This window comes from Haliotis cracherodii, unplaced genomic scaffold, assembly GCF_022045235.1.
Source record: "Haliotis cracherodii isolate W230 unplaced genomic scaffold, xgHalCrac1.p SCAF_10, whole genome shotgun sequence".
NCBI classification, from domain to species: domain Eukaryota; kingdom Metazoa; phylum Mollusca; class Gastropoda; order Lepetellida; family Haliotidae; genus Haliotis; species Haliotis cracherodii.
In genome coordinates, this window is record NW_027266265.1 from 41,734,954 (window position 1) to 41,754,219 (window position 19,266).

The 19,266-nt window shown below is 37.6% G+C and overlaps 1 protein-coding gene across 6 annotated transcripts in view; it reads left to right on the forward strand.

The window, feature by feature from the left end:
* Positions 1-19,266, forward strand: part of LOC139454392 (uncharacterized) — a 195,254-nt gene that overhangs the window by 161,075 nt on the left and 14,913 nt on the right. For 5 of the 6 annotated variants that reach the window (XM_071236057.1, XM_071236060.1, XM_071236059.1 and 2 more), the window contains 4 exons: positions 4,924-5,106; positions 8,962-9,075; positions 14,212-14,306; positions 16,712-16,829. In XM_071236057.1, the coding sequence (XP_071092158.1) occupies positions 4,982-5,106; positions 8,962-9,075; positions 14,212-14,306; positions 16,712-16,829 (452 nt within the window). In that variant the 5' untranslated portion in view covers positions 4,924-4,981. The remainder of the gene's footprint in view (positions 1-4,923; positions 5,107-8,961; positions 9,076-14,211; positions 14,307-16,711; positions 16,830-19,266) is intronic. The other variant, XM_071236063.1, reaches the window with a different exon arrangement.

The window sequence follows — 19,266 nt, forward strand, 5'->3', positions numbered from 1 at the left end:
TCATAATAATAATACATGGACTCTGTATCAAATATATTTTTGTTTACATTAATTATTTATTCTTTCTTTATCATGATAAATCTCTATCACGATATATATCATATTATGACCAGCTGATGATATATTGTCCCAGCCTCTATGATAAATCTGGGGTAGTGCTGTTGATTTTGACAACATGATCCCTCCCAAATCAAACCACTCACTACCAACCCATCAAGTGAAGGGGGTAAAAAAGATATATTAACGAGTGAAAAAATCTCCTTTTCTCCCCCCTGTCACAAGATGAGAGAAACATAAAATTTTACAAGACACATGGAATAACCTATTTATTATATACATTTTGTGTAGTTGTTTACTGGAAAATTAAATTATTTCATTGAAACGTAAATTCTCCCTAACTGACACAGGGATGGTTCATCAACCCCTGTATTTGCAACTTAAAAAGTAGTTTCGTGTTTGCAAAATCTTATGAAATATAACCAAAGGTATAAAAGAAATATTTACTGTCACGAAAATTCTATCATACATTTAGATATGATTTTATATATATATACAAAATCAATTTTAACAAAAAAATGTTTTTTAAAACTATGAGACCGCTGTTGGAAGTGAAAGAATACAACAAAAATGGTGCTTTCAAAAACAAACAAACTGACGATTTAAGTGAGAAATTTACAGTTGATAACAAAACATTTTCAAGAGAATAAAATAATAACAAACGGCAAGAAAGATATTTACTTCATAAATGTCCATTGGTCATCTGTATGGGCTAGACACTTACAATAAAGGGAGACAATTTGAGGGGAGGTAACTCTTGTATGACAATAGTTACGTCAAAGTGTTTTGTTCACTGCAATGAAAATATCACTTTTCTCAACTCCAGAAAACTCAGTCTTTCACACTGAAGTATACAATGATTATCGGTAATAATGGTAAACAACTAAGGTTGCATTAAAAGAAGAAGTCTTCTTCGGCACATTTTTCTCAAAATTGAGGAGAGAGGTAGGACTTCATGATTTATTTTATTGAAAACAAAAGTGATGCATAATGAAAAGTTTAAATTTGTTCCCACCAAGAATATCGAGAAACACAGATTTTTAACCATGTTAACACAATGTCAGTTATCAAACATTTCTTTTTAAGAGAATATACTTCATATGACGTGAAAATTATAAAAACATTTTTTATTGGCAATATGAATGACCAAGCGTATGAAGCGGTGTATTTAAAGTGAATATGATGCAGTATTCCCAAGAAGCGTTTCTTTATTTTTTATCCCTCTGATTAATGATCATCATGATTTAAGGTTTTCATTTACATAGATGTTACAAACCTATTTGGAAATCATAATTTTAGGTTGGATGGTTATTTTTCACATAAATTATTTATCATATGCAATGAATACCATCTGTATGCTTGGCAAGAAGGTTGCCAAGGGAGTGTGGATTAATGAATGCCACATGAGGTACAGGCTAACATTTCTTGGCACATGCTTGTATCACCATATACGTATACTTTCAGTATGATTAAACAGCTGTTTGAAATATGTTAAGAAACAAGGGATCTCACCTGGCATGCCTGCATTGAAACCCCAAGAAATAATTTGCATCCTACCAGTGTCTTGCAATGCTTGGTCCCTACAACTTGTACAAGTATGGCAGATTTATGAAACACATGTTACAAGTGAAATATTAGACACTTACCAGTTGATACCCAAAGGAATCTGCCTGAAACTGCCACACACAATAATCATCAGAAATGTCCTATGGGCATATGGAAAATAAAGACTTGATGTTTTCCTATTATGATGAATTTGACAAGTTCAGACAGCGGTAGAAACTAACATGTTTAGTCCACTATTCCTTATAATGATAACATAGTTCAGAACCCTTAAAAGTGCAAATTTCTACTAGTCCTTATGATACCTTAACTATTGGGTGATTTGGCAAGGTCATCTCGACTAGTGCCAATTTCTAACGCTGACTTAGAAAATGAGGGTCTTTTGTGCTGAAAGGAAGAATATGTACCCTCCTGAATCCTCTAGGCAAGGCAAGTGCAAATACATTTGATATTTAGCCTTTGTTGTATCCAGTGTTTAGGCTTTATGATTAAAGACGAGAGGTCCCTGGATTCTAACAGAAACCTCAAGGAACCAAAGCCTTGAATCAATTTCTAATTGATATTATCATTCAGGCGAGTGCTGAGAAAATAAAGTTGACAGGTGAATTAATAGCCACTCACCTGGTATCCTTTTAATGATTCGAAAGTTCTTTTAGAGACTTTTTATAAGGTATAATTACAGTTATAATGGAGAGCACTGCAGAAATGAGTTTTTGGATCTGATTTGATACATCACATTAATGTTTGTTTGTTTTGTTTGTTTGTTGTTTAACGCCGCACTCAGCAATATTCCAGCTATATGACAGCGGTCTGTAAATAATCAAGTCTGGAACAGACAATCCAGTGACTGACATTATGAGCATCAATCCACGCAATCGGGATACAATGACATGCTTCAACCAAGTCAGCGAGCCTGACCACCCGATCCCGCTAGTCACCTCTCACGACAAGCATAGTCGCCTTTTATGGCAAAGATGGGTTGCTGAAGACCTATTCTACCCCGGATCTTCACAGGTCATAACATTGATGAACTAAACATGAAATTTATTACCTGTTTTAGAAGCATAGAACACAGTTTGAAATAGACTTGTGAATCATAATTTCCCTCTGTAACAAACAACTCTTTATGTGTGCTGGGGAAGTGACATCATGGGATAAGGACAGACACATGTGACAGGGCTGAGTTTGAAAACAGCCCCCAGTTGTGTTAGAATCAATGTAAGAGGACCAAAATAGCCAAGTTTAGTTGACTGAATGGCATGGTTTTGTAGGAATACCAGAGTAATGCAACGTGTTTCTTTCAAATGTTCAGACCGACAATGCTGTTAGAATCAAATACCGGTAAATGGTGTATGACTAGGTTGTAGACATTTAGGTGTTGATACAATTTGCTTTTTAGGATTGTCGGAAAGACAATGCTGTTAAATACAGATAAATGGTGTATGACTAGATTGATAACATTTTGAACAATCTGGATAGACATAAATACCAATCTCTTTACATCATGTGACATAATTACTTGTAAATATGATAGATGATTGTGTGAAATTGATGCTTGTATTTGAAGTTCACGAAATAGGAAATTGAAATTGATGAATGTCACAGGCTTTAGAAATACTCATTGGAGCTCTCCATAAGTAAATCGGGGAGGGCTGTATCATGAAACAAATAGACAAGCATTCAGCAAGAGTGATATACTATCAAGTCCAGTCGTAGAAACTAACAGTTTTAGTCCACTAGTTCTTATAATGATATTGATAACATATAGTAAAACCCTTAAAAATAGCAAATTTCTACTCGTCTTTATGATACCTTAGCTATTGGGCATGGGCAGTTTGGAAAGGACTATAGGACTAGTGCCAGTTTCTAACCCTGACGTCATACTCAGATCAAGATACATGGGGATTCCTGGTAAAGATATAGGTCTCCAGCAAATTATGCTTGTTGTAAGAGGCAACTACATCCGGTAAATGGATCGGGTGAACAGATCGATGACTTGATTGATTGCAGTCATTGTATCTTATTTGTATGAGTGTTGCTTATGATATCAATCACTGGATTGTTTGGTCCAGACTTGTTTATTTACAGACCACTGTTGTATAGCTGGAATATTGCTGAGTGTTCCAAAGTACCCTCAGTATGAAGGACTATGAACAAACCCACTGATTAAGTTAATACTACTTACATTCTTTACTTCAAACACTCCTGTGCATATCAGGGGTAGAAACTAACAGTTTTTGTCCACTTGTCCTTATAATGATAACATATACCGTATTCGACGTAATAAGCGCCCAGGGCGCTCTCAAAATTAGAAATAGGGGACTCTTTTTAGAATATTATTTTGGTGAATAAAAAACAGAGTTACAGGATAAATTTGGTGGTTTATGCTGACAGCCTGAAATGTTTATATACGACAGATATATTTTTCCAGAATTTAATTGCCCATAATTAAAGGTGCATATAACACACGAGTGCCTATTATACGCGAATAAATATGTCTTGTGTACATGATCAATCGGAAGGGGTGCTAATTGGGATTGTTCACTAGCTAATATATTAGCAAATATCGCCGTGGGCGCTTATTAGAGCGGGGCACTTATTACTTCGAATACGGTAGCATAACCCTTAAAAAGGGCAAATTTCGACTAGTCCTTATGATATCTTTACCATTGGGCAGTTTGGCAAGGACTATAGGACTAGTGCCAATTTCTAACGCTGCATATATATATATACAATAAATGATACATGTACATATATATGTGTATTCAGCAATAGAGACTAACAGTTTTAGTCCACTAGCCCTTTTAATGATAACGTATAATAAATCCCTTAAAAAATGCAAATTTCTGCTTGTCATTATGATACCTTAACCATTGGGCAGTTTTGTAAGGACTAGTGCCAATTTCTAATGCTGTGTATATACTTTCTTCAAAATTAAGAATGAATGTCAAATACCTTAATGTTAAAAGTTGAACATTTAGGGTTCTTTAGATTCAAATACCATAGAACATCACTACCCTCAGCATGCTCAGTTTTAACAATGAAGATACTAATGATAAACAAGATAAACTCTTCTGATGTTATTTAGTATACACCAGTACCTATATGTATTCATCCTACTAGACTAGATATGAGAGAAAGCCAATTATAACTTGTGTGTGCACTTATTGATCCATATATTTAAGTCCCTCAGCACACGTTTTTACCACTTTGAGTGTGGCTGAAGTAAATGTCATATTCTTCAGTGACTGTACTGATAAATCACTAACAATCTATCTAATATACTTGACATTTGTTTTTCAGGGGACTTCTAGCTGGTTCTACTTCAGTTGGTGTGCTGCCGTTGGTGTTGTGACGCAAGATGTTGCAGATTCCGTTTTGGAGGGCCCAGCGGTCCCTGTGCATTGCCTTGCAGCTCGTCATATTCCAGAGTTTCAATGTGCTGTCTGTGCTGGGAGTAGGGGGCCTCTGCTCTAAAGCTGTCGCGTAAGTCTAGTTTTCTGAGATGTATGCATTATGCCTGCAGGGCGGGATCAGCCACTTGCATGAAGCAATCTGCCCTATGTTAAAGCAGGGATTAATGTAGGCTATCTCTAAGCCTAATATCATTTGGAAAGGATTTTGGACACCGTTAGTAAGATGCTTAAAAGTCAGAATCCTTTGGATGAAATTTCTTACTATTTTGTGTGCCAATTGATTGAACTTCTTATGGTGAATTTCAGTACAGAGAACTGAATTTTCTTCTGTAAAAATATGTTTTTCGAAGGACATTAATTCCTCATTTTAACCGAGACAACCAATGTTTCTAGTCAATATGCTGCAGGCATCATGTAGAAAGTCCTGCTTAATCCCTATAGAGTATCCTTAAGGCAATAAAACATACTTATGTGTAATAGTTTGTTTAAGTCGTAGTGTTATTTAGTATACAGCTTAGAAAATATAGGTGTGACATGTTTGACATGACTTCATTGAGGATTGGGTGGTTGAAGTGTGTGACCTGGCTGATTGTGTTTCAGTACCTACAGTGCAACTTGTTAACCTGGTGCCCACTATTAACAGTACCATTTACAGGCTGTCACTGAGATATTGCTGGAATTTTGTCGATTTGAGTGAAAAGCAGCATGCTCACTCTCTGAAATATGTTTTTTCCATAATTAGCCTAGATCAAAAACTCTAAGATCGACGCTGTTGGGTCACATTGATATGCCATCATCCAAGCCACCGAGTCTGACCACCCAATCCATTAAGGGACCGATTCTAACCCTGAATCCCATGGGTTCCCAATTTAGTTGCTTCTTACGACCATCAATGGAATGCTGGGGTCACATTCTACCCCTGAACCCAACAGGATCCAAGATCAAACAACTCTAGTTGATAAATAATCATCTCAAAGATTAACACGGCATGATAACTGTCATTCTAAGTGACACTCCTGGTAAACCAGGATAAGATGAGTTGTGACCTGACAATTATCCCTGTATGATTATGTATGAGGTCCCCCCACTGGCATCGTACAAGTTGTATGATGGATAGGTGTGTGTCCTGTCTTGGCTGACAACAAGTTCTTGTGGCGAGTTCAATAGCACATAACAGTATGTGCTGATGTGAGGTAACCGATGACTGTGAAAACGGTAACAGCAAATTTGCATAGATAACCAAATGAGAAATATCGTAACAATGAAGGGAATTCAAGTCAGTTTTGATGACGTCATAGATCCTGTCAAGAGTTGGAAGTTGTTTTCGCACTATATACAAATTTTGTACAAATTTGTGAACAGCACACTGGTCAATCATCAACTTCAAATTTGATCTAATGAAACACTCTTCCCTTTGTCACAAGCGATACCTTCTGCATTGATGCGCTTTTGTGTAGATACAGACAGACCTGTGGCAAGGCTAGCTTTGGACAATGACTGAGATTTATTTGTGCATTCTTTCTCCATGTAATTTATGACATTATAGACCAATTCTCGAGCCTGAGGATGTATGGTTTGGCCATGCTTAACTGGCGTTGACATGTTTATTTGTTGGTAACTAACTTCTATCAAAGATCTTTTAGAGAATTCTGGTATCGACACCGACTTGTCACACCGACCTCTTAATACATAACGTATAGCAAAACCCTTAAAAAGGGCAAATTTCTACTAGTCCTTATGATACTTTAACTATTGGCCTGTTTGGCAAGGACTATAGGACTAGTGCCAATTTCTAACACTGCGTAGATCGATGCTCATGATATTATGCTCACTGATTGTCTGGTCCAGACTCAATTCTTTACAGACCGCCATCACATAGCTGGAATATTGCAGAGTGCAGCATTAAACAACAAACAAACAAAGAAAGTTTTGTGGTGTCATTTGGGAATACATGTCAAATGATGACTCATTGAAAAGTATAATTAGCAAAGTAAAACTGAAGATTCATAAATGGCAAAAGGCATCATTCTTAATGAAATGCTCCTTCTTGTTACATTTTCAAACAATCAGATTTCAGCATTAACTCTAATTCATTTTACAATATTTTTATATATCAATAGACTACTTAAACCAGGTAAAGGCTTGTTCCCGGATCATATGTCTTGATGTATAAACTGAACTTGATATGAGATACATAGTCTGTAGCACTGTAACAATATACTTTGTAGCAATACATTATATAGCACTAGTTTGATCAATGTTCAAAATAACACTGGATCACAAGCCAACAATAAAAGGAACTGAATACATTCGCATTGTCGACAGGAAAGGTAGATGTTTTCAGCAAAAAGCTGTGTCTGGCATGTTAATGATGTTTGGTTGGTAAAGCTTGTTTTTAAAGTGGAATTGTAGACACATTCTCCCGATGTTACGTTTGATGCATCATCTACAAGGTTTTACTTTGACTTACAAAACTGGGGGTCGAGATGACTCCCCAAAAGTAATTTCAAGGGTCTTTCAGGGAAAACAATGGTCTGTAATGAAATGACGTAGTGTACTGTACTGCAAGATTTGATAATTATTTAATTACAGGACCTTTATATATCTTCCTAAAAATTTGATACAATGATTATTATTGTGCATCCCTCAGGAGACATTATTTGTTTTCTGTCCATTCTATACATTTGTGACCTGTGAAGATCCGGGGTAGAATAGGTTTTCAGCAACCAATGTCTGTCGTAAAAGGCAACTAATGGGATCGGATGATTTGGCTCGCTGACTTGGTTGATGCATGTTATTGTATCCCAATTGCTAGTATCGATGCTCATGCTGTCAATCACTGGAATGTCTGGTCTATACTCCATTATTCACAGATCGCCGTCATACACCTGGAATAATGCAGAGTACGGCATTAAACAACAAACAAACTATACATTTGTGCAAAACCCCACCCCACATCTGTAATTAGGTGAAACAATTAGTAAGCACAGCTAATATCAGTATACACTAGAATCTACTGAAAATGATGCTATTAAAGAGTCATGTTCAGGCTAGTAGACTCAAAATCGTTTGGCACAGATTGTAAATAATATCCAAGTTCAGAGTTCACAAATTCTGTAGCCACAAGGTAACAGCAGACATGCACATGATGCAGTGTTTACGATAACAGTTAAACCCAGGGCATTGCAGCAAGTTCAACACTTTTTATCAGGTCTCCCTTAAGTCAGACTGTTCCTGCAGATGTTTAAAGATTGATGTCAATCATGTGTTGTTTACTTCCTGAATGTTCCTGAATCTTGCATCAGACTGCTAATGTTTCCTTGTAGCTGCCGGTACATGTAAGTTTAATGAATACTCAGCATTGTCAGAAACACAAGAAAATGTCTATATGTGCGATGACAATGTGCAAGGAGTCTTGGAAATCATTTCTGGAGTCTGCAACTTTGCCACTTGTCCAAATCCTGGTCAAACCTTTATTAACCACAGTCTGGTAATGATGATGCTTCACAACTCTTGTCAACCACACCCTAAGAAAATGGTACCGTATTCGACGTAATAAGCGCCCAGGGCGCTCTCAAAATTAGAAATAGGGGGCTCTTATTAGAATATTATGTTGGTGAAAAAAACAGTTGAAAGATGAATTTCATGGTTTATGCTGACAGCCAGAAATGTTTATATACGAGAGATACATTTTTCCATCAATCGGAAGGTGTGCTAATTGGTATTGTTCACTAGCCAATATATTAGCAAATATGGCCGGGGGCGCTTATTACGTTTTCGTACCACTGGACCGTATCCTATGTGATGCATATTGTCAGTCATTGTAGTGTGTACCATTTTAAAGTATGCCAGGTAAACAATTTGTAGCAGTACAAAATATGTCACTCATTGCGTATCATTTGGGAGTATAAACATTTTGTTTCAGTGTCCAGAGAGAGTCAAAGAAGGTGCATGTCCTACGACGTCTCCCTGCAGCGTGCTCCAACTGGGATAAATCTTGGGCATGGCTCACTAAAGTAGACTGTGGGACAAAATATAGGTAAGTAGATTGTTATTGGGACACTTGCTTCAACCAGAGTGTATTTGGTGTATATAGTTTATAATGTACCACCATGCTGAATTAAACTTGTAATGACATCAGTTTTCACCACCACAAAATCCAAAAGGGGAGGATTAAGGTCAAATCTCTCGACATTTGAAATGGAGAGCTCTCATGAGAGTGGGTCATTGATTAAGTAGAATATGGCATAAGGAATGCTCTAGTGTATATAATGTATCCCAACACACCTATATTGAAGGAAAACTCTCTTAAGTCAAACATGTTGAACCGTGTCTACTTTGATACCGAGGCTTCTCAAATCCACTTGAGGATATTATTGTTTGTATTTTTTTCAATTTCTTGATAGAGATTACTAGTGAGAGTACATTTTCAAAGTCATTGTTTATTGTTTAAGAATTGACATCAACATTTTGTGTGCACACTGTAAATCTGTGTAGTGTAGTTTATATCTCCTTAAAACGCGGAAACATACTGAAGTCAGTTCTTTTAAGTTAATGCTTCAACAGTGATTTAACTTCACAGACTGCTTATTATTATTAGCTCAAAAATGCTGTTGACAACAACACAAGCCACGTGAAGATTGGTGTTAGAATAGGTCTTCAGCAACCCATGCTTGTTCCCCATGAAGATCCAGGTTAGAAAAGGTCTTCAGCAACCCAGCATGCTTGTCATAAGAGGCGGTATGCTTGTTGTAAGATACGATCGGGTGGTCAAAAGCTCGCTGACTTGGTTGATGCATGTTATCGTATCCAAATTGCGTGGATCGATGCTCATGACATCAATCCATGAATTGTCTGGCCTAGACTGCAGCCATGTAGTGAGTATGGTTTTATGCCACTTTTAGCAATATTCCAGCAATATCACAGCGGGGGACACCAGAAATGGGCTTCAAACATTGTACCCATGTCGGGAATCGAACCTGGGTCTTCGGCATGACGAGCGAACGCTTTAACCACTAGGCTACCTGACCGCCCCTCCACCATATAGCTGGAATATTGTTGAGTGTGTCATTAAACAACAAACAAACTAAAAAAAGATGCAAAATCAGTGACATCGTTCACCGCAATACTGCCCTGCTAATTCAATAATCAGCCAATTAGGAAAAAGTTGTCCGTTTGTGGGTGTGGCCTAAATGTATATTTTTTTTATTAATGAAAAAATATACACCAGAAACAATTGCCTGGTTAGTCAATCAATTGCCACAGAATCACTTGCAATTTATTTATTCCTAAATAAACTTATTAACTTAACTTAAATAATCAAATCTAGTTGTAATAAAAATGGTAGCATTAATAGACACTCACAACAGTGTTAAAGTTTCAGAAGCAACAGAAAGACTTTGTGTTATCATACATGTTGGCTGAATCATTTCATGCCAACATAAAAGGGTTGTTTGAAAGCAGGGGAGTTTATTGGAATCAATATTCAGACTTACTGTCTCAGATATATGAAGTAATAACCAGGCCCTGGCTTCTCAGCCTTCAGCTTTTATGCAGCTCATAAACATGGCAGCACAGTTATCTTTGTTTCACTCGGTCCCTCATGAGACAAATACGACATCAAAACATAATTGTTTTGCCTGGCTGTTATAATGTGCTGATCTCATGGCCTGGCTATGGCACTCAACAGCAAGATTCGGCCAAGTCTAGGCCCTTCCACTTTTCAACTCCTTGGGGAGTTGTGGTGAACATTTGCCAACCAGCCAACCTTTTTGTGTATTGTCGAGTAATACATATCATACACAAATCAATATTTATCAGCTATTCATGTGGATCAATAATTATTCATTGCCCTGGGGAAGGTGATTTGAAGCAACTGGGGATGAAAATACAGGAAGTCATTAGGAGCTGGATGTTATTTTGTTGCATCTGTGGCGTGTTGATACAACAAGCACAAAGCAGCATGGTCATTTGGATAAAACGATGCTGAAGAATCGTTGATAATTTGAGAGAGTTTAATTGCTCCAATACAGTACAATCAAGAGCAGTCTTCAATCACTATTAATTTGCAAATATTTTCTCACCATCTCTTTTTCACTGCAGACAGGTTCTGAAATGTCATTTGCTAAAAACCGGCTGCAGCAGATTGTTAATTAATCATTTGACTAATGGATTTGTGGACATGCACAGTAATGACTACACATTGATTATAGGGAAATGGATTAGCTTTTATGCAGTATTTCACAGGTGTTTTGCTGAGACAATATTGTGTTGCAAATTTGTAGTGTTATATTGACAATCCGTTCACATTTGCGGAGTTAAGAACTTGAAATTGTTTTCCCTTTGTTTGCAATCACCTTGTTCTAATTATTTATAGTTTGTAATAATGTTGCTGAATATTTGGTTAGAGTAATATGTACATCAAAATATGATTTGTTGATGTTGATAAAATCACATAAAAGCAAACTGTCAGTGTACTTATCACCTTGATTAAGGCAGTGCAGTGGCCTTACATATCTACCAACACATGCACACTTTCTACATTATCAAGTCAGACCGAATACTCTAAATTTTCTAAGATGTTTCCCTTGGTTGGAATCAATATGAACAAACATGCTATAAAACATAATGAATAACGTTCAAGCCACAAGTAGCCATGGCGCCAGTGGAGTTTAAAATTACACTGAGCCTTTTGAGTGAGCCTTTGAATGAGGTTATCTCTATGTGATAAACAGTGTACAAATTTTCAATAAGGTCAATGCTATTCACATTCTTGCAACCCCATGATTTGAAAAATGTGCACCAGGTTGAACACTTGAAGAGAGTTGTCATGTCTTCAACTCTCAATGGTTGGTTTTGGTTGGTTTGTTGTTTAACGCCGCACTCAGCAATAAAACAACTCTCAATGGTAAGTACAGGGGTCGTCATAGGCTGAGAATAGTCAGATTTATTCTGCAACAATTTCTATTTTATTTTCAATCGTTGAGGAACCTTCCTCAAAATCCATGAATTTTTATGTCAGGAAAACAGAGAAAAGTAACTGTGGGATTTGTACTCTAATCATGATGAATTGATGAATCCAAAGAACAGATATTTGAAACTCCCTTGGCACTTACGACAATGAATACAAGGTGCTTTGGACGAACATTGTGTGGCATTCATAGCTGGCTTTATAGGTCTTTCTGTCCTTCGCTTCCATTTACGGAGCTACTTCAGCAAGCTTCTGGCGTATAATGACCTTGTTTGTACTAGTGAGTCATAAGAACTGCATTGTGGGTAAGGATGCACTGATATCACTTTTGCGTGTGCTGTTAATAAGAGTTGATCTCTTATAATGATCATGTTTTTATTGAATTATGCATGAATATCCTTAATCAGAATGTTACTTAAGTGATTCTAGCAAACGGACAGAATACTCTTGATTACGTTTGTGTATCTGCTAATCATGATGGATTAATGATTTTCGCCAGATAATCACCCTGTACTGTTTCTGCATCCATGAACCCTATTTCAGTATCTTCTCACAGGCGAGTACATTATGCAAATAGTTTCCCTTCATATATTGCAAAATACAAATACAGGGAATTTTTACTTGTGACCTTGGCAAAATAAGTGCCATGATGGTTGAAGGTTAGGTACTTCAGTGTGGGTGTATGGCAGTCATAATCACCCTTCAGTGTGGATGTACGACACAGATAATCACCCTGTACTGTTACTGCATGCACAAACCCTATTTCAGGATCTTCTTGCTGGCGAGACCCGTGAAGATTCCGGGGTAGAATAGATCTTCAGCAACCCATGCTTGTCGTAAAAGGCGACTAACGGGATCGGGTGGTCAGGCTCGCTGACTTGGTTGATACATGTCATCAATCCCAATTGTGTGGATCGATGCTCATGATAGCAATCACTGGATTGTCTGGTCCAGACTCGATTATCTACAGACCGTCGTCATATAGCTGGAATATTGCTGAGTGCGGCGTTAAACAACAAACCAACCAACCAATCTTGCAGGCGAGTACATTATGCAAACAGTTTCCCTTCAGATATTACAAAATACAAATAAAGGGAATTTTTACTTGTGCTACTAATTGGTGCTGTGATTGTTGAAAGTTATGTACTTCAGTGTGGATGTACGACAGTCATAGCTGTCCTTAAGACTACAACATTGTACAACGTGAGTGTTGCTAGGATTAGAGATATACCATGAAGAGTATCTACATGAGTGACAGCTAATAGGTGCAGTTTGGGTCTAGCAATTGAAATTAAGCATATAAATCAAGGACATGGTTCGAAATGAACAAAAGGACATTTAATACATCGATATACCAAACCCTGTGTCGCAATACATAGGAGACAATAAATTTAATGTTACATTGGTACAAAAACATGTGAGTAATAACATATTTAACGTACTAAGCGAAAATGTTCAACAACCCGCTTACGCAGATTCTCTTGTAGTCCCCGGTTGGCTATAAAAAGCAGAACATTATCAGCACCCTCTAGCCTGTATGTTTCTGCCTTACAAAAGCTCAACTTCGATCTCTGAAGTTTACAAACAGATGATTCAGAATCCTTTTCATAATCATGAGAAATCTCTGGTGAAAGCAGAGTCCATTGTACGATTCTGATACGTCATAAGTGTGTGTTTATGAATCACTGTCAAATAGTGTTGACACCAGGGCCCACTTGCACAAAGCGCTCTTAGCGCTAAGACTATTGTAAGCCTATGTTAAAGTATGGGAGTTGCGATCATCTTAGTGCTAAGAGCGCTTTGTGCAAGTAGGCCCTGGTGTTAGCAAAAAGATATAATATTGACAATAAATTGACCAATGTGATATTCAGGACACTTCTTCACTGGTAAATATTTTAATGAGAGAAGGAAGAATTCTAAGAGAGAATCCCTTAATCTGATGCTTATCAGTGGATGATTTAGTAACAGTGCTTCTGCAAAATGTAAGAGACCCTGTTCCAACTACATGGCCATTGCTTACAGACCAATAGTGGACTTGCTGAAACACAAGATGAAGAAATATCAGTAGATGCCAGAGATCATCAACATTCAATTAGATGTCACCTGAGTCGAAAAAACTGTCATTTGTCAGCAGATTTGAGATTTTGATAGAGCTGTTGGAATAGTTTAATCATTGTTCAAATGTTGCTGGTTTTACATTTTCAGATTAGATTATGTGACAGTGCCTCCGAGGGAAGCAGTGACGTACAGGATAGAATATGCGTGCTGTGCGGGAGATACCAAGTGTGAGTCGGATAAAGGTGAGGTGCACATACAATGACAAGGGTTAGTCGGCAAATACTGGGTAAATGCTATTTTTTTCATTTCTAAGTTCTCATTGCTATGAATTCAGAGACTTGAAGTCCTGATTTTATTGTGAAATTATTGTTAGGTTGTCACGCATTTGGGTCAGTTTTATAAAAGACATTGAATTTGTCTTGTAAATTTTGGATTTATCATGAAATCAAGTGTTAATGTCATGCTTTTGCATCTAAACAAATGCTTTACATCTCTGTATAATTTTCAGAATTAAGATAACACCAAGAACACTTGTCTTTGTCTTGCTCATTGCCGATTTTAACAGAATAGACAATTCATATAACAAGTACATCATAAAGTGATGATATCAGCCTAAAGTGCCAAGGTAGGGTTTTCCGAAGCCATTTAAATATGAGTCATGATAACTACCAGGATTATGTATCACAAATCAATTGATATTACATATAAACAGCCTGATCGACTCTATTTGATGTATTAAGAGCATTTACCCCACCGAGCTTCTATCAATACAAATGATAACTGTTTGCAAATCAATTATTAAACACTTCACGTTTCTGAGCACAGCAAACTTAAAGTGAAGGGTTGTTATTTTGAATTGTCCTTATGTCCTGTTGCATCAAACATGCAGGAATCCAGAGTCTGGAAAGACTTCGACAAGATATACCCCAAACCCTTGATTAAGTACCAGTACATCTATTGTTTCATTAAACCACTCAGACAAAGTGTTCATTCAGGGCAGACATATCTGTTCAGAAAACGTCAAATTGACCATTAATGGACCGAAATCGGCAGTGATCTATCTCTTGCAACATTTACTTTGTTATATGAGCACAATTGACCTGGTGTTTTTTCAAGACAATATTGATTGTATGAGATGAGATTTGTATACTTCTTACACTCTTATCAGTGTATTGTATAGCTGAGGCTGATGCTTTGGCCAGAGCAATTTATTGTTTAACACTCTCGGAAAATAATGCCTGGAAACAGAAGTAAAATAAAGTCAAATGTTATTTAATTTGGTTTATTTAATTTCTAAATCAATTCTTTTTGGCAAAAGCACATTTTCAAACATTGCATTGTGAGTGAAAATTTGTTTTCCTTGAAAATTATGAGATAGCTTTGCCATAAAAGAATAAAATAAATTTGTCTGGACCATTCCAGAAATTAAAAAAGAGAACCCTCTGAATTTTCTCAAGAATTTGATATTTGTTTTCAAAGGAAACATTATAAAAGCGACCACTGAGAAGAAATTCAAATGTCAATGTGTTTAATTATGATAGTGATTAGAACAATACCTTTTAAGATAATTAACTTTCAAGTTGCCATGGAAAACTCCATAAAATCAGGTGTATAGTCTTCATATATTCTTCTTGCTGGACAACCATCTGCAAAGATTTATGTATAAAAACTGTAAAATCTTCTAACAGAGGCTGCTGGCATAAAACTGCCTATTAGAGAAGGCACCATCACGTTGCTGGGAAGCTGCAGACAAAGTCGGGCTTTGTGGTTAAACATGTTAAAGGTTATATGTCCACTAAAGTATATACACTATTAATACAGAAAAAAGTCCATTCTGGTCCTGGGTATCGGTAAAACAATGGTTTTGATGTTTTGGTGAAATGTTGAATTTACAAACCATAGTTTTAGTTGCGATACATCACTTGTAAATAAATTATTCTTATAAACAACTGTGTATTGAGATTATGATCATCATGTAGACCAATATTACCAAAATGAACCGATATATATATATAGCAAAGACAGTCGTTTTTAAAAAATTGATATTCTATGATATTCTATGACTACGACTACTTGAAAAACCTCCAGTGTTGCGACTTGACTATTTTTGAGGCCAGTTCTTGTTTTCTTAATTTCATCATTTTGGCCTATAAGACATTGGGGGCGGTCAGGTAGCCTAGTGGTTAAAGCATTCGCTCGTCACGCCAAAAACCCGGGGTTCGATTCCCAACATGGGTACAATGTGTGAGGCCCATTTCTGGTGTCCCCCGCCGTGATATTGCTGGAATATTGCTAAGAGCGGCGTAAAATCAAACTCACTCACACGCACTCCATAAGACATTGAAAGTATATCAGTCACGGGCTTGGCTTCCAACTTGAGAGCTGCTCAGCGGCACTCTTACAAAGGAGTCTAAGAAGAGTGAAAGAGGTTTAGTCTCTAAGGCAAAAGGTTTCTTGAAACAAATGAACTTTATAACACTAATATTTTGCGAAACCCATGCCAAGATACATGTTCAGGGCTGGTGGACTAATTTGTGACTACCTGGCTCATTATTGCACTAATGGTCGCTAGCGCTGTGCTGTTGTATGTGATCTACCTGACTGCCAAACTGTTGTGTTAAGGGGTTCCCTATGTGTCTGTGTGCAGGTTTAGTGACATCAGATGAGAAGTTCCTCGCCATCATCCTAGGCTCCACCGCTGCCGCCCTGCTCATCCTTGTGCTTATCATCACCATCAGCCTCTGCCACAAGAGGAGACAACTAAGGTTGGTATCAACTGACATTTATTGACACACAGGTTTTTACACGAAGCACAAATGCAGTGTTAGAAATTGGCACTGGTCCTCTCGTCCTTGCCGAACTACCCAATGGTGAAGGTATCATGAGGACTAGTAGAAATTTGCCATTTTTAAGGGTTTTGCTATATGTTATCATTATAAGGACTAGTGGGCTAAAATGTTATTTTCTACCGCTGCATATGTGCGTCCAGTACTCACAAATGTAGAGAATGGATGCAAAAAAAATATATACTGCGTCCCAAGGGACACACAATAATAATCATTGTACCTACAGCACATCAAGAGCAGTTACTGGTGTCTGTAGTGTTAGTTCTGCCATCCATCATGATCACTGTCCACATGATCATTGATTCATTCCAGGCTCTAAAGTTATTATCTAAATATACATGTACAGTACGATACACCATTTCAGTACTTTACAGGACCCTCATATTGCCTGCAAGGACCCTCAAAATTAATTATTGGGTATCCCTTGGACCTCCACTTTTGTAAGTGAATGTAAAACCCTGGGCACACATTGGCTTTTCCTGTGTCCCATGTTCACCCTTATTAATATATACCTCTTCCGTTCATGTCAAGATCCGGGGTAGAACAGGTCTTCAGCAACCCATGCTTGCCGTAAAAGGCGACTATGCTTGTCGTAAAAGGCGACTAACGGGAATTGGTGGTCCGGCTCGCTGACTTGGTTAATGCAGGTCATCGATCCCAATTGCGTGGATCGATGCTCATGATATCAATTACTGGATTGTCTGGTCCAGACTCTATTATTTACAGACTGTCGTCATACAGCTGGAATATTGCTGAGTGCGGTGTAAAACAACAAACCAATCTGTTCACGTTACCACTATACAATGAAACATCATTAGTCTGGAACCTGTTTGTCAAAGGGACAGTAATAATTATGGTAATAATTAAGTAAAATACTTTTTGGGCTCGGTCCCCAGCAACCTATGACTGTTGTAAGAGTCGACTTAGTGGATCGTGTGGTCTGGCTCAGTTGGTTTGGTTGAAAGCGTATCTCAGTACCCCGATGATGGTTGTCCACAGTATCAATCACAGGATTGTGTGGTCCAGACTCGATTATTTGCAGGCCTCTGTCATTTACCGGTATCTGAAATATAATTGATCCACACATGCACACACAAAAGAATTGACTGCTGGAACTACCACACAAGAGATGTTATAATGTAAGTGAGTGAGTGAGTATGGTTTTATGCTGCTTTTAGCAATATTCCAGCAATATCATGGCAGGGGACACCAGAATTGGCTTCACTCATTGTACCCATGTTGGGAATCGAACCCGGGTCTTCGGCGTGACAAGCAAACACTTTAACCACTAAGCTACCAGACCGCCCCTGTGATGTAAGATATTACAGGTGCTAATATGTTGCTTTCCTTGGATTTGCTCTCACTCAGGGTGAATTTTGACTGTTTCGATAGTTAAAAACACTAATGTGTTAGTAATAGGTTATGGCAAGATGAGAAGGTTTACCTTCCTACAGTGAAGATTTGTTGTGAGTTCTGTGTTATGGCTACACACTGGCCTCTTCTTACAAGATGTTGGCCTATGCTCAACTTTGTTACCGTAGTCGACGTAATAAGCGCTCTGCTCTAATAAGCGCCCACGGCGATATTTGCTAATATATTGGCAAGTGAACAATCCCAAGTAGCACCCCTTCCGATTGATCAAAGTACACAAGACTTATTTATTCGTGTTTAAAACGCACTCGTGTGTTATATGCACCCTTAACTATGGGCAATTAAATTCTGGAAAAATATATCTGTCGTATATAAACAGTTCAGGCCGTCAGCATAAACCACGAAATTTATCTTTCAACTCTGTTTTTTCCACCAAAATAATATTCTAATAAGAGCCCCCTATTTCTAATTTTGAGAGCGCCCTGGGCGCTTATTACGTCGAATGCGGTAATTCAAAGATCTAGGAACCATGGAATATATACGGCATTATCCATAATTCCTCCTTCTCACATATCTGATGTCTCACAGATACCCACATAATCACTGGCCAATATTTGAGTAAATATCTTGAAATAGACATCCAATCTGCCACTATGTCTAATATTGTCGTAGTATAGATAGTTGGGAGATCAGATTTTCTTCCTCTCCTGTTACCAGTAACCACCCCCAAGATTTGCCTAGATGAACGACTGATGAAATGTATGCAAAGTTGATAGACACAGGGGACTCATATTCCATATCTTCTTCGCTTGCTTTCTGAGTGAACTCTTGTCAAGACACATTGCAGCTACAAATGGCCACTTCCATGGATGATTGGCATGTAAAAGCTTTCCTGAATAACAGCCTGGCTGATGGACAAGGGTTAGTCTGGTCACCTTCCACCCATTGTACACATTAGGCTGGGGATTTAATTACACTCAGGCCA